The sequence below is a fragment of the Corapipo altera genome, unplaced genomic scaffold, assembly GCF_003945725.1.
Source record: "Corapipo altera isolate COAL_440 unplaced genomic scaffold, ASM394572v1 112, whole genome shotgun sequence".
In the NCBI taxonomy this organism is placed as follows: Eukaryota; Metazoa; Chordata; class Aves; order Passeriformes; family Pipridae; genus Corapipo; species Corapipo altera.
Window position 1 is genome coordinate 3,161,589 of NW_020884899.1, and position 13,511 is coordinate 3,175,099.

At 47.7% G+C, this 13,511-nt stretch overlaps 1 protein-coding gene across 9 annotated transcripts in view; it reads left to right on the plus strand.

Annotated features, from left to right (window-relative positions):
- SZT2 (SZT2, KICSTOR complex subunit) overlaps positions 1 to 13,511 on the plus strand; it is a 51,627-nt gene that overhangs the window by 10,187 nt on the left and 27,929 nt on the right. For 6 of the 9 annotated variants that reach the window (XM_027649291.1, XM_027649295.1, XM_027649299.1 and 3 more), the window contains exons 10-25: positions 1,812 to 2,043; positions 2,678 to 2,807; positions 4,031 to 4,173; positions 4,798 to 4,950; positions 5,280 to 5,394; positions 7,923 to 8,128; positions 8,511 to 8,735; positions 9,138 to 9,216; positions 9,559 to 9,656; positions 9,842 to 10,010; positions 10,488 to 10,602; positions 10,936 to 11,049; positions 11,538 to 11,738; positions 11,860 to 11,972; positions 12,420 to 12,561; positions 13,087 to 13,245. In XM_027649291.1, the coding sequence (XP_027505092.1) occupies positions 1,812 to 2,043; positions 2,678 to 2,807; positions 4,031 to 4,173; positions 4,798 to 4,950; positions 5,280 to 5,394; positions 7,923 to 8,128; positions 8,511 to 8,735; positions 9,138 to 9,216; positions 9,559 to 9,656; positions 9,842 to 10,010; positions 10,488 to 10,602; positions 10,936 to 11,049; positions 11,538 to 11,738; positions 11,860 to 11,972; positions 12,420 to 12,561; positions 13,087 to 13,245 (2,394 nt within the window). The remainder of the gene's footprint in view (positions 1 to 1,811; positions 2,044 to 2,677; positions 2,808 to 4,030; positions 4,174 to 4,797; positions 4,951 to 5,279; positions 5,395 to 7,922; positions 8,129 to 8,510; positions 8,736 to 9,137; positions 9,217 to 9,558; positions 9,657 to 9,841; positions 10,011 to 10,487; positions 10,603 to 10,935; positions 11,050 to 11,537; positions 11,739 to 11,859; positions 11,973 to 12,419; positions 12,562 to 13,086; positions 13,246 to 13,511) is intronic. The other 3 variants (XM_027649298.1, XM_027649293.1, XM_027649296.1) reach the window with 1 other exon arrangement.

The following is a 13,511-nucleotide window of genomic DNA, read 5'->3' on the forward strand; positions in this document are numbered from 1 at the left end:
TAACAATAAAGTCAAGAACCAATAGATTGCTCTGCAGTAAAAAAAAGCTAAATATTCATCTGGGTATTACTTCAAACTAAGTAAATATTTTGCCTGTGTTTTTAGTTTTGCTTGTGTGGTATTGTAGGAGAGAAGCCAGGATGACTAATGGAAACAGAGGTGAAAGTTGGAAATATTTTCATTAATGATCTAAGCAAAAAATGTAGGAATTTGCTTATCATGTTTGCTGTTGATGAAGCGGAAAGGATTTGTTATGAGAACCAAAATATTGTGCGGAAAGCAGTGGATGAGCCCTAAAGCAATAAAAGCAAGGTGACAGTATGAAATGGAAAGAGATGAATTTATAAATTCTTGTTTAGCCTGTCTGATGAACTAAACACTCTTCATAGGAAACAAGAGGTGGTACAACCCCAGAAAATGCATTTATAGTAATGCAAAGCACCCATTGTGGAAAATATTGGTGACCTTAAATAAAAACCTAGTAGTCTCTCAGATGAAGTACAGGTGAAATATAGTATTCACTTCTGATCATCTTTGTTCAGGAAAAATGAGTTCTTGAGGTGCAGGAAGGTCTGGGACTGTTAAGGGGAATGGATGTTCTATCATACCCAGCTGACACTGGATAAGGATTTCTTAGTGCATGCTTCCTGTCAGTGTTATGGAAAGGAAGCTTCTCAAAATAAAGATAATTTAATCTAAAGAACAACTGAGCATGAATTTGGCATGTACTCTGGATGATTTCTTCTACACATTGAGAGGGGAAGAGTATTCTGAGGGAGCCTCCCAGCAGGGGCCATGGGAACAAAAAGCTGGCTTTAAGGTGGAGTGCAGTCAGCCTGTGAAGGGGATGGCATGATGTGCCTTCGACAGCAGCAAATGCAACTCTGCAGGAAACAGAGCATCCAGGCTGATGATCTGTTCGGATGGTTTCCAGCACATCCAATCACTTACCACACAAATGCTGCAAGTCTGGCAAACTACAGAGCAGGCTGGACATCAGAATGGATGATTGAGCAGTCGAAATCGCAGCGTGGTCATGTGTTTCCCTGGGATATTTCAGTACAAATACACCTGCACAGTCAGCAGGAGTGTGACAGTTCTCTGCTCTTTTGGCTCAGCAAGGCTTGGTGTGTCAGGTGTTTGTGTTAATCTTGATAGAGATGCAATGGCCCGCTTAAAGGAAAAGGTAAAATGTACAGTTTGAAGAATGGGTGAATATTCGTTCTCAATATCTTAACTTTGGGAGGAGAAGGTAAACATGGTGAGAAGCTGTGATGCTTGAAGTTCTAGATTGCATGAAATATGATCTATGCAGGATGAACAGAGGTTATTTCAAGAATTGAGCCTCACCTTCCAGGTTGTTCATGATTTGTGCCCATTATGTCCAAATATCCATGTTTCTGCAGTGGGATAGATTAACTTTGCACAGTGCAGATGAGAAAATTGATAGCTTAACAGATTGCTCATCAGTGCAAAGCAACAGTTTTCTTGGAAACAAAGATGAAGCTGTGAAGAAGAGCCCATTGCAAATGTCAGCACCTCCTGTGAGTTTGTTTCCTTCTCTAGTGTAGATATAGTACATGTACATTTAAAGAACTGAGAGCTCTTCACCAAATACTACTGTGCAAGCAAAGCCTCTCTTCATTGCAGAGGAAAGAGAGTGACTTAGTGAAAGCAAACAGTTGTTAGATTACTTTGTTCCCCTCGTAGTGATCAAATGATCCCATAGTACTCAGGAATCCCTGGTCAGAGGTAAAAGCTCAGATGTGTATTCAACAAGCAGCTGAACTTACTCTTCTGCTCCCATGCAGGTGGGTCTCAGCTGGAGGTCAAGCTAGTGCTGCTTTGGAAGCATAACATGAGGATTGAGTACTTGGCTGTAACTCCCTGGCCCCTGGACCCTTCGAAGCGCAGCACGTGGGTGGAGGTGACGATGGAGGGGAGCTATGACATTCTGCATGACATCAGCTGCACCATGAGGAAGCCCATCACCAGCCTGTACCGCACTACAGTCATCCGGCGCTTCTGGAACACCTTGCAGAGGTGAGCTGCACTGTCCCCAGCAGTTTCCAGTGTAACTAATTCCTTCCTTGGCATGCTAAGACATGGTTTATGCGGGTGGCCATCCCAACCCAAGGTCCAAAAGGAATGTGCTCTGAGGAAGAGGCATGACTGGCAACAAGCCGGAAAAGACTGGGACTGGTCTGTGACCTGGTTTGTAAGAATGGTTCGTGGTGATGGTATTGCTGCTCCTGAATCTGGATCCTGTGTTGCAAACCTTACCTCTGACTGCCATCCCATGGAGGTCATGTGTTCTTACAGCACAGCCTTGCAGCTGTGCTTCATGGTCACACTGGGAGCAAACGTGTCTAGGGCTGAAGGGCCATTGGGTTATAACCGTTTCCTGGCCAGGGTGACCATTACTCCCTACTGTTCGGCAGATTCCTTTTCTAGCACTTCATTTCCAACTCTGATCATCCTCCTTATATATTAGGCTGTTACACTGGAACCCCTTTAACACATTCATGGCATTGAATCCCAACATTGCCTGAGAAAGCTCCGTTGGTGTGGATGGGCTCCCGGTCACAGGGGGTGCTGTGTGTGCAGGCCCTGGGCTGGCTGGGGCAGCAAGGGGGAGAGCGTGGGCTTTTGGGGCTAACTGCCTCTTCTTTTTCAGCATCAACCAGACAGATCAGATGTTGGTTCATCTGCAGTCTTTTGACACAGTCCCAGAACACTTCACCATTCCCGAGAGCACCAAGAATGGCGTGCCCCTCTTCTACATCCCCCCAGGCTCCACCACTCCGGTATGTTCCCTCTCTCTCCCGTTTAATGTGGGATAGGTTGTCCCACATGCCTGTTCTTGCATTTAGGCTTCATTTCTTGCTCGTCTTGTCTTCATCTTGTCCTGCTCCGTAAGTGAGTTCAGGTGTAGTGCAGAGAACATCCCATGCCATACATTTTCCCCTCTGAGACATCACCCTACATCTTCATTGCTGCAGCTACACCTCTAAGCCCAACAGCAAGTCTCCCAAGTGTGCTCTGAAGGCTTCTCCTGCAGTGATGTGATGTGTGAGACTGATGGGGAGGCTGACACACTTACTTTTGCTGTGTTTTTTCAGTGGATTCCTCATAGGTTTGGAGTTGCTGCTGGCAGTCTTGTGTGCTGGTTGTGTAGCTCAGTACTGTCAGATGAAGATACAGGATGTGCTGAATAGTTGTTTAATAGGCTCATTGCTCTGAGCACTCACGTGGAAGGTACAAGAGAGATACTTGTCATCTGCACAGCAGAAACTAAACAAAATATGAGCTAATGGTTTCCACTGCAAAATTCAAATCCATTGAAGCTCACTGAGCAGAAGTGCCAGCATATTATCTGTTCCCTGCTAGCAGTGTCCTTGGCATTGATAGAAGAGGACTAGCAGAAAAGCTAGGGGAGCTTTAATTTAAGAGAACTATCCCTTTAATGTTATTGTTTAAGCCCTTCTTTAGTTTTGCCAAATACACTTTCCCTCTGTAGGGTTATGTATCCCACAGTATATCTGGAGCCTCCCTTCTTATGGCTAACCACCACTATTTCTGTGTCAGCAGAGCTGCTATAGTTGGTGGAATCAGTGTTACCATACAAATATATTAGAGTTGCCCAATGCCACCCATTCTGGCACCCTATTTGCATGAGTACTCTCAGTTGAGTAATCTCAGTGTTTAATTGCTTTGCTGACACAAACCATGTATCCCCCTCTCGATCAGAAAGCTCACCATTACATATGCCATCTTTTTCACAGTTGATTTACTTGATGCTAAGTAGTCAAATTCCTAATTAACTTGACATTTCACGAGCCTAATTTATTTTTGCTTACATTGAACTGCCTATTTCAATGTGAACACACTTATTCTGCTCAGAGGAAGTCACCCAGAGCCAGGGATGCGGCCTTCTAGGCCTACACAGCTGAGCTGCTAGAGAAATTCCTGCTCCCTCTGGGTGGAACCAGACACTTCCCTGCTGAATATTGTCCTGTCACTTTCTCAGGTGCTGTCCCTGCAGCACAGTGGGTCTGACTCGAGCCATTCCCAGTTTGCCTCCTACTGGAAGCCTATCCTTTCCATGGATGCCAACTTCTGGCAGAGGTGGCTGCACATGCATCGTATAGTCGTCCTTCTGGAGCATGACACGTATGTAATGGGCAGGGCTGAGCTCATGTGCACTGTGTGGGCCAGCCTGGGAAAGCAGGTGTCCAGTTCAGCCCAGTGGTGGAGTTGTAGCTGCTCTGTGGGTACCTGAGGCCAAGGGAAGGGCCTCACTATTGGGTGGATGGTGAAGGCTTGTTTATCTGGGAGGTATGGTGGGTTTGGGAAGTCATCTTGTTTGAGAATGGAGCCTGTTCTCAGGAGGATAAATTGTTTCTCAAGTACCTCTTGGGTGTGGATTTCCTGATTGCAGGCCGGGGTGTGGGACCATCCATTTGGGAGTTTTTGTTTGCTGCTGGAAAACATCTTTCCCAAAAACATTGCTTTCCTGAGGGAGGTCCTAGTTGCAGAGTTACGTGAATAATAGCGATATATTGAATGGAGTGAGATAGGATACAACAAGGGATGTGCTCTCTGCAAGGTGGAGATCCCTGTGGCTCAGGGAGTGTGCACAATTAGGGGAGATGCCTGTGCACTGGCTGCTGTGGAGGAATAAGGTTGTTGTGCCAGTCGGAGGGTGAGTTGCAGTGGATGTAGCAAAGCCTCTGTGGGTCCTGAGGGAAGAAGAGAAACTGTAGTCCTGAAATGACCTTCTGCCCCACCCTGCAGGCCTGTGCCTAAGCACCTGCACACGCCAGGCAACAACGGCCGCTACAGCACCATCCAGTGCCGCATCTCCCACTCGGCGCTCACGTCCCTGCTGCGGGACTGGAGCAGCTTCGTGCTGGTGGAGGGCTATTCCTACGTCAAGCTGATACACGGGTGAGTGGCTCTGAGGCGATGCCGTGTGGCCAGAGCGAAGATCTGGTTAGACCAGTGTGTGGTGATGGGCCTGAAGCAGATGTCTAGAGGAGAGGATAAGAGCTAGACAAGTGGGTGTGAAATCCTGCGATTTCTGGACTGATGCAGTTGTGTTCCAGGCACAGCCCAGAGGGAGAGAGAAGCCAGCTGGGGGGTTTCTGCCTGCTAGAACTGATACTGCGAAGTCATGTGGGCTGTTGAGCTCTGTGGACCAGGCCTGTACTTGGTCTGGCACAACAGAGCAGCAAGATCCATACTATTTCAGCCTTGTCTTAATCCCTCTTCCCTAGCTCTGAGGATCTTACACCTTCCTCGTTTTATGTGGTACGGATCATCTCCAAAGCTCCCTGCATGGTTCTCCGGCTGGGGTTCCCCATTGGCACACCTGCACAGGCCAGGAACAAGGTGAGAGCTGGCTGTCTGCTTCGTGGGGTAGGAGCAGAGCACGAGAATTTCTGCATGTGGGAATTGTGGGTAGATCAGAGGCGTCATTGTGGGCAGCTACCCTGTAATAAGTAACTACTATGTTAAGGCTTAGATGAGTGTGAACCTTCTGTAACAGAAAGGGTCAGTTTGGGCAAACTTTCTGTGTTAAGTCTGTGGAAGATCTAAACCCAAAGACTCGAAGATCAATAGAATAGCTGGTCACATGAATGTTTTTCCCATTGCTTATTTCAACCGTGGGGCTCAAAATGACTCAAAGGTTATCTTGCCCATCCTTGTGACAAAAGCACAATCAATACCATCTGTTAGGAACTTGTCTGACTCATCAGTAAAGACCTCTGTGATGAATGTACTACATGTTCCTTGGGCTATCTGTTCCAGTAATGGTGAATTGCTTATGTATACTTTTATCAGGTAGGGAGGAGTTAAGACTTAAAATGCAAACAATACCCTACTTGAGCAGTACAGGGAGAGAAAAAAAATACCCAGGAAATGTTTTCAGGAGGTAAAAGTCTGCTTTTAATAACCTTTTTGTATCAAAAGAAATGGTCTGCCTTAGTCAGATTCAGAAGGTGGGGTTATTGTGTGGACTGTTTCTCCAGGTCTAATGGCTGAGACAAGTCTAAGTATTCTTAAGTAAAACGTAAGTATGAGAAAGATGGCCTGCTATTAAACTATGTGAAGTTTTTATTATAAACAAGAGGTTTATCATTAAACCTATATCTTTTATCTTCATGAAAGAGATCTTTGGTTTTTCTAACTTAGCTTTAGTGTTAGAGATTAGTCTGAGAAGCTGACAAACATGGGAAGGACCATCTCTGAGATAATGAACCCACTAAATGTTGTAGCATTCTAGAGGATCTGCCCTCTCATGTCTTTAGGGGATCCAAGTTTTGGGCAGTGGTTGCTGGGCCAACATGTGGGCTGCTAATGCCAAGTGACAGGTTTTAATGTAGGAGTTCCTTCTGGCAGGTGTAAGTTAATATCTATTTCACGAAGAAAGTGTGAGATGGGCACCATACCCTGCAGCTGTGGGCAAGCTCCAGATCATTGTGGTAGAAGCTGTATGTAAATCATAAATTGTATCATACATAATCCTTTTTGGGTTTTTTTTTGCCTGCCGTAAGGCTGATCATCTACCCAGTGTGGAGGATGGCAGTAGAACTTAGCCTGCATTGTTTAAGGGAAAGCAGTTTTTGTGCTGAGCTATTCAAGTTTCCAATGTAGAAGGGAAGGAAAGCACCTGGTACAGTCTGACTTTCAGAAAGCTTTTGGTGAGACTTCATATAGGGCACAACTGTTAGAAGGAATGAGGTGTCAAAAAACAGAAAGTGTCTCGGGGGACAAAGGAAGTAAGTTGTAAAAGTGCTCTGTTGTCATCACAGCGGAAGCTGTTTGTGGTTTTTCCAATCTTTTTTTTTCTGGTCAAAGGTTAGGGAACTCATTTGTAGAAAGGTAGCAGAGAAAATGTGCAGGTGGTGCAAAACTATTTCAACCTTGTGCTTGGGTGGCACCTAAGCAGCACAATGGTGGCCGGAAGCCAGTACTGATAACTGCAGAATAGTGCACCTTGGATTTGAGAGCTTAAACACCATCAGTGATCCTGTGATGTCAATATGAAACCATGAAGGGGACCCAAGTGTCAGCACAGTATGGAAAAGAATTCTGTTCAACGTTTGGATTTGGGGACACCCCTTTCCTCGCAAAAGACATAGTAATGATGGGGAAAGTTACTGAAATAATTAGTGTTGAGGAAGGAGATGAGGAGCTGCTGTTCTTCGTTTGCCTACAATGGTGATAGAAATTGAAACAAGTTGAACAAATATTGTGAAAAGAAGCCTAACCATGGAAATTTCAAAGAAAACACTGGGCTATTGTGAGAATCAGGTGCTGGTGTGGGTAGAACCATATTCAGAGCTGCTAAAAGCTAAAAAGAGTAATCAGGAAGTCATTGTGAAAATATATTGAACAAAATTAACCTAAAAAATAACGTAAGCTCCTGAAACCTTTTACCATAGGGGTTTGACACATGAATGTGATCGTGGGGGAATACATAAGACAGAGCCAGACTGTTTCCCACAGCTGATACGGACTAGTTTACATTTACTGTAGGCTGTTGAGGAAGAGAGAAGAATGAGAGTGGGTGCTCGGACTGCTTCTGTGGAGGAGCTGGCATGCAATTAATTTGTTTTTCATCTGAGTTTTGAAAGGCAATTTCTTCAGCATTGAAATCATCTTTGGGGTTTTTTTGACCTTTCTTCTGCTTTTAAATATACTTGTAGTTGTTAAAATATGGACCAAAAAAGCCTTGTGTCATCTTGATCTTGCTAGCGCCTCAGAACTAAAATGACCTTTAACTCCTGCTGTCCTGTATATTCAAGGATTGTTCTATTCTTTTTAGTCAGGCTCTTGTTCTGGATGCTTATTTTGAGTAGCTTATGTCTCCAGACAAAGTTGGTCACATTTACCTTTTGCTTTTGCCATGACAGATAGTGGAAGAGTTACGGGACCGAATCTTGCAGCTGCGCTTTCCCCACAGGGTCCAGAGCAAAGAGGCAACTCCAAAAGCAAAGAGGAAAATGTTTGGCAGTAGTTCTCCCTCCAAGTCTCCACCTGTGGCTGGGGCCCAGTCAGCCCTCTCGGACAGACCCTGCCTTGTTGTGCTGCACAAACCGCTGGAGAAACTGCTTATCAGGTAGTGATGGGGATCCAGGCTGTCAGCACAGTCTTCTTGCACTGGGAAGTGGGAAAGGGGAGGGTCTGTGGATGGTGCTGCCAGTTTTAGGGTGAGAGTGCTGTGAAGTTGGTGCTTGTTGTGGTGGGTTTGTGTTGTGTGGCTGTGACTTGCAGCAGGGGTTATTGCTGGACTGGCTGATTTGTTACTCCTCATTAAATGTGACGTAGAAGTAAATTTAGTTACTGCTGTCTGAGCAGGATCCTGTGCTGGGCCAGCCATGTTCTGCTGCTGGAGTGCTCTGTCCTGGGCCCAGCAAGTGGATCTAGACAGCTCTGGCCCTGAGTAGAAAAAAAAAAAGGATTTTTTCCATCTCAGCATAATACACTTCTGCCCTCTCCAGGTATGAGAAGCTGCCTTCTGACTATCGAGCCCCCTTCATTCTCAACCTGGAGCACCCCCCAGTGTCTGGCCCACTCACTATGGTGGCCAATCGTACTGCCTCTTCCACCCTGGCCTCACTGTCCCGGTACTTCTACCACCAGCGTTGGATCTGGAGTGTCCAGTCAGGGCTGGCACCGGCTGTGCCCATCACTGCTGTGGCCCAGCTGCTTTCCACACTCACAGAGTAAGTTGCACACCTGAACAGGAGTCCTTTCTCCAGCTAGTCCAGGGGATGCAGGTAAAGCAAGTTGGATCTGAGGCCTTATTATAGAGAACCCCTTTGCAGAGTGTTTGGTCCTGAACATGGCTTCTAGAGCTACCTGGGTCAATGCTTTACCCAACTGCAGTTGAGGAAAACGAAAGTCCTGGAAAACATGCAAAGGGGCACGAGGGGTTACTGTGTCTGGAATATGCTGATCTTCACACGGGCTGTCCTGTGTGGTGTCTCATCTCCTCATTCCCTGTGTGTAGCTCTCTGTCTTGGGAAGAAGGGTGTTATGGGGTGAAGGGTACAGTCAGTCTTGTATTTAAAGCTTGCAGTATGGGTGGAGAAGTCCTCCGGCTCTGACTGCCTCTCTGTTGCAAGGGTTCGTCTGTCAGAGGGTTTCCACTTTGCATCCAGCGGGGATGGAATTATCAACATGGTGCTGGAGTTGCCCATACAGGTGAGCATGGGTGCTGTGGACACAGTCCTTCATTGCTGGTTCTGGGGTGGATTCACCTTCCTGTGACAGGATTTATCACCTGCTTTTAGCACACACCCTTAACATGTATAGGGATAGAGTAAAGCAGATTGTGGGTTGGGCATTTTCCTGTCTTCATCTGCAGTTAAAGAGCTGCTCTGCTGGTAGGGATGTGCTGTGCTGGAGGAATTATTGGGGCTGGGACAGGCTCCCTCTCTCCACCAGTGCTGGTGGAGCTGGATGATGGGCCTGTGTTGTCTTAGGGGGTACTGGGTAGGTTGATCTGTTACTGGTGGCCAGGCTCATGCAGTGTCTCCCCTCCAGATTGATGGCTCCAGTGAGAGCAGCAGTGACAGGGAGAAGCACACCTGTGTCGTCCAATACATTCTCTTCCCACCCCACTCCACCTCCACCAAAGACAGGTGAGGCTGTTCTGCTCCCAGGGAGGGTTGGCAGTGGAGTCATGGCTCCAGACTTGCCTTTATCTAGTACAGATAACTAGTTGTCATGGACTGATCACCAGTTAGCTGGGGCTTTGCCTGCAAACCTGCAGTGGGCTGCTGGCTCTGTGCCATCTCACAGGACTTGCCTTTTGTCTTTCCTCCAGCTTTTCCACAGATGATGACAATGATACAGAGGTAGAGGCCATTGAGGTGGACACAGAACTGAACCTGGTCACTGAGTGCTGGGTAGAGCCACAGAGTGGCCATGTCCACAGTACTGCTGAGAACTGGAAGCACCTCCATGGCTTGCCCTACCAGAAAATTCCTAAAGCGGTGAGTCCCTGAAAGGGGAGGGGCATGGGCTCTTTTGTGGAGGGAGGAGGGTTCATTGTAAGTGCACCACAGCACTGCAGGTGAATGTTGAGGGCCAGAAGAGATGGGAGTGCTGTTCACAGAAGAGCTTGACATTTCTAAAAGAGGAATGAACCACTGGACATAAAAAGTTTCTGTATTGCAAGGCAGTGGATGCAATGCTGTTTTGGGATAGCTGGAAAAATACAAATTATTTTGTGAAGAGGGGAACAAGCTGGACCAGAGCAGGGACTGCAGGCAGTCCTGCTAACATTCCTCCTGAGCAAGGTGAAAACAGGCTAAAGGACTGGTGGAGAAGGAGGGAGCAATGAGTGAGAATAGGGCAAGTCAAGGGGCAGGATTATGGGTGTTTCCTCTCCTTGCTTTTAGACTGTTTTCTCCTGCATTTGGGGGTAATAATTCTGCTGCATACAGCTGAGCCTTGACTGCTTATTGCAGCTCTATCCCCGGGACCTTGCGTGCATTGCCACCATGCTGACCTTCGAGTACATCAGCCAGTTGTGCCAGAACAAGGAGTGGGTCTGCCCTCCTTCAGACACCAAAGCTGCTGAAGGTGAGTCCAACATCCATGTCCTAGCAAGTTCCATGGAGCAAAGATAGCAAGGCCCTGAATGTCTCAGGGCCTGTAGAGGTTTCTGGAAGGTGGAACAGGTATTTTGACAGCTTTTTAGACTGTGATGGCAGTGGGTCACTTTGTTGCACTTGTGCTAATCTGGCAGAGAAATGGTTTCATTCTGGGAAGGACAAAAGCACTGAGGCTTTCTGCCTAGGCTGGAGAGGTGATGAGGTGACCCTACTTCAGCAGAGCTTGGTCCAGATGACCTTCCCTGGGAGGCAGGGATATGTTGTGCCCGCAGGCATGTTACATTCCCACTTGTTGTTGCAGATCCAGACATGGGGCCTGGTTTTCGAGTGCATGAGATCCCATTCCAGTTCAACCTCATGAAGCTGTTGCCCAGGTGCCAGCAGGTTGAAATGTTCTTCCTAATGCTGACAAAAGGTAGGTGTCTCTTCACCTGCTGCCTCCCCTTGTCCTCCCTCTGTGGCTGTGGGCACCCTGCTCCATGTGCTTGTCTCTCTGGGCAGTAGGTGGGAGCACTGCCATGGCTCTTTCAGTAGCTCAGTGCTGTTTTTCCTGACTCTGCAGCCCCAGGGCTGCCCACTGTATTGCTGTATTTCATGGGTGATAATTTGGAGGAGTTGCTTTTGAAAACATTAAACCTAGACAGTTGCTCTGTGGTGGTAGTTTCTTGTCTGTACCCCCAGCATCTCCAGAATATTTGTAGTAGCAGGGTGAGTCAGTGCAGGGTAACTAATGATGCTGAAACTCCAGGGCCTCCTCAACACCCTCCAAGTCAGCCTTGCAGAAATGCTGGTGGAAACTCCTGTTTGGAAGTGTTGCTTTGCAAAGGGCTGTCTCCCAGGGTCCTGGGCAGGTGGTGCCTGTGGAGATGCTGTCTCTGAAGCTGCCGTGGTTCTGTTTTGGAGCAGAGAATGAGGAGGTGACCAAGGACTCTTCGTTTGTGCCCAATGAAATGCTACTAAACCTCTTCCATGGCTGCCTGCAGCATGACCTCAGTGACCGGGAGATCCCCATGGCTGATGCTGATCATGTGGCTTTCATGGAGCAGGTTCTGCAACGGGATCGTGATGGCCATCAACCCCCCTTCACGCTCCCAGTGATTAGAGGTAAGGACCAGGGGTGTGACAGCAGTGACACCAGGAGCTGTGAGGTGTTTCAGGAGCCTTGCTTTCAAATCTCATCCTCAGCTGGTGTATCTCAGGTTGGTTTCTCTGTGCTCCATTTCAGAAGAAACCCTGAAAGCTTCCGGGACCCTGGAGCAGCAGGATGCTTCTGCATCCTATCATCTTGTTGGCAGCAATGGCACCAGGGATATGACTGGCTCCACAAGTACTCTGCAGGTACTGCTGTGCTGCTGTCCTTCTCCTGAGCCCCTTCAGAATGCAAGGCAGCAGCTGTTAAAGAGTAGGAGAGTTAGAAGGGCTGAGAAAGATTGAAAGGTGACTGGTTTTCCCAACGTTTGGCAGCAGTGGCTGAAGTCAAGCAGGAATCTGGAAGGTGTGTGGATAGTTACACTCACCATTGGCCTAGCCTGTTACAGCTGTGCCTGTTACTGATGCTGTGCCACACATTGCTCAGAAACTGTGGGCAGTCACTGCCTGGAGGTCAGAACCAACCCCAGCAAGGCTGGCTAAGATATCTTAATTGTGCTGTTCTTCCTGGAGCCAGGCTGCTCCTGGAATGTGCAGGGCTGACCTTTCAGCACTGTGCCAGCCAGCGCTCATGGAAGAACTTGCTCTGTGTAATTGCTGTGTGCTGAGTTTATCCAACTTCTGCTCTTCCCTCAGAGCCTTGGCAACACAGAGCTGCCTGAGGATGACGTGACGCTGAGTGACACGACGGGGCCCTTTCCCCCTCAGTGGCGATGTTATGCCAAGCTGGTCAACCCACAGCATGTGTTCCTGACCTTCTTGCCAGCCACCTTTTCAGGTGAGGCAGCCTGTTGTGGGGAGCAAGAGGAGGCAACAGTGCCAAGCACCTCCTCAGGAAAACTGCAAAAACAGAATCAACTCTTGTAGGATGCAGAGAAAACTGAACAGTGGAGTTCAGATCCAGTCTTTTTGCACCATATGGCCAGGAATAGAATAATGCCAAGTGCTGAATGTCCTGCTCTTCTCTCCTTGGACAGGGTGCTGCCCTCATAAGGTTTTTGGGTGGTGTTGAGTTGTTTGCTGGCTGCAACCATTGGATTGGTTTTCCAAGGGGGTTGTTAATGAATGGAGTAAGGAGACTGCTAATGGCATGGTCAGAGAGAGTCCCTGCTTCTGGATGTTGGCACTGGTCTAGCTTCCCCTGAGCCACTGGTGAAGGCTGCTAGGCTCTAGTGGAAGTAGTCTGTGAAGCTGCTTCTATACACAGAGAGGTAGCAGGGACATCTGCTGTCTTGGGAATGTAGATTGAGGGGTTAAGCTGTTCTCACTGGACAGAGGGTGATTTTATTTTGTTTTCTTCCAGATGTACAGAAGCTGATGGCTTGTGGGTTGGACAAACCTCCAAAAGATGAGAGTCGATCTGGAGAGGATCCCCTGGGACCTGTCTGTGCAGAGAGAGTCAGGGCTGAAGAAGGGGATGCTGCAATGCCATTGCCTACCCTCAGCATAACACCAGCCCATGGTACCAACAGCACCTTGCTAAACTATTAGTAACCTTGCTATTCTTGAACATACTGTTGAGCAGATAGAGGTAGGAGGAATCTGTCAGCTCTTGACTGTCCTGTCAGCTCCTTCCTGGCAGTCAGAAGAGTCAGGACAAGGGGCACAGTGATGTTCATGGGGGGAGGAAGGAGTGTAATGTGAGTTGAGTGCCTATGGCCCAAGGTTGGTTCCCAGTGGGCAAGGAGGTGGAAGTAGATAGAAGCTACTAGGAAAGGCAGTACTGGG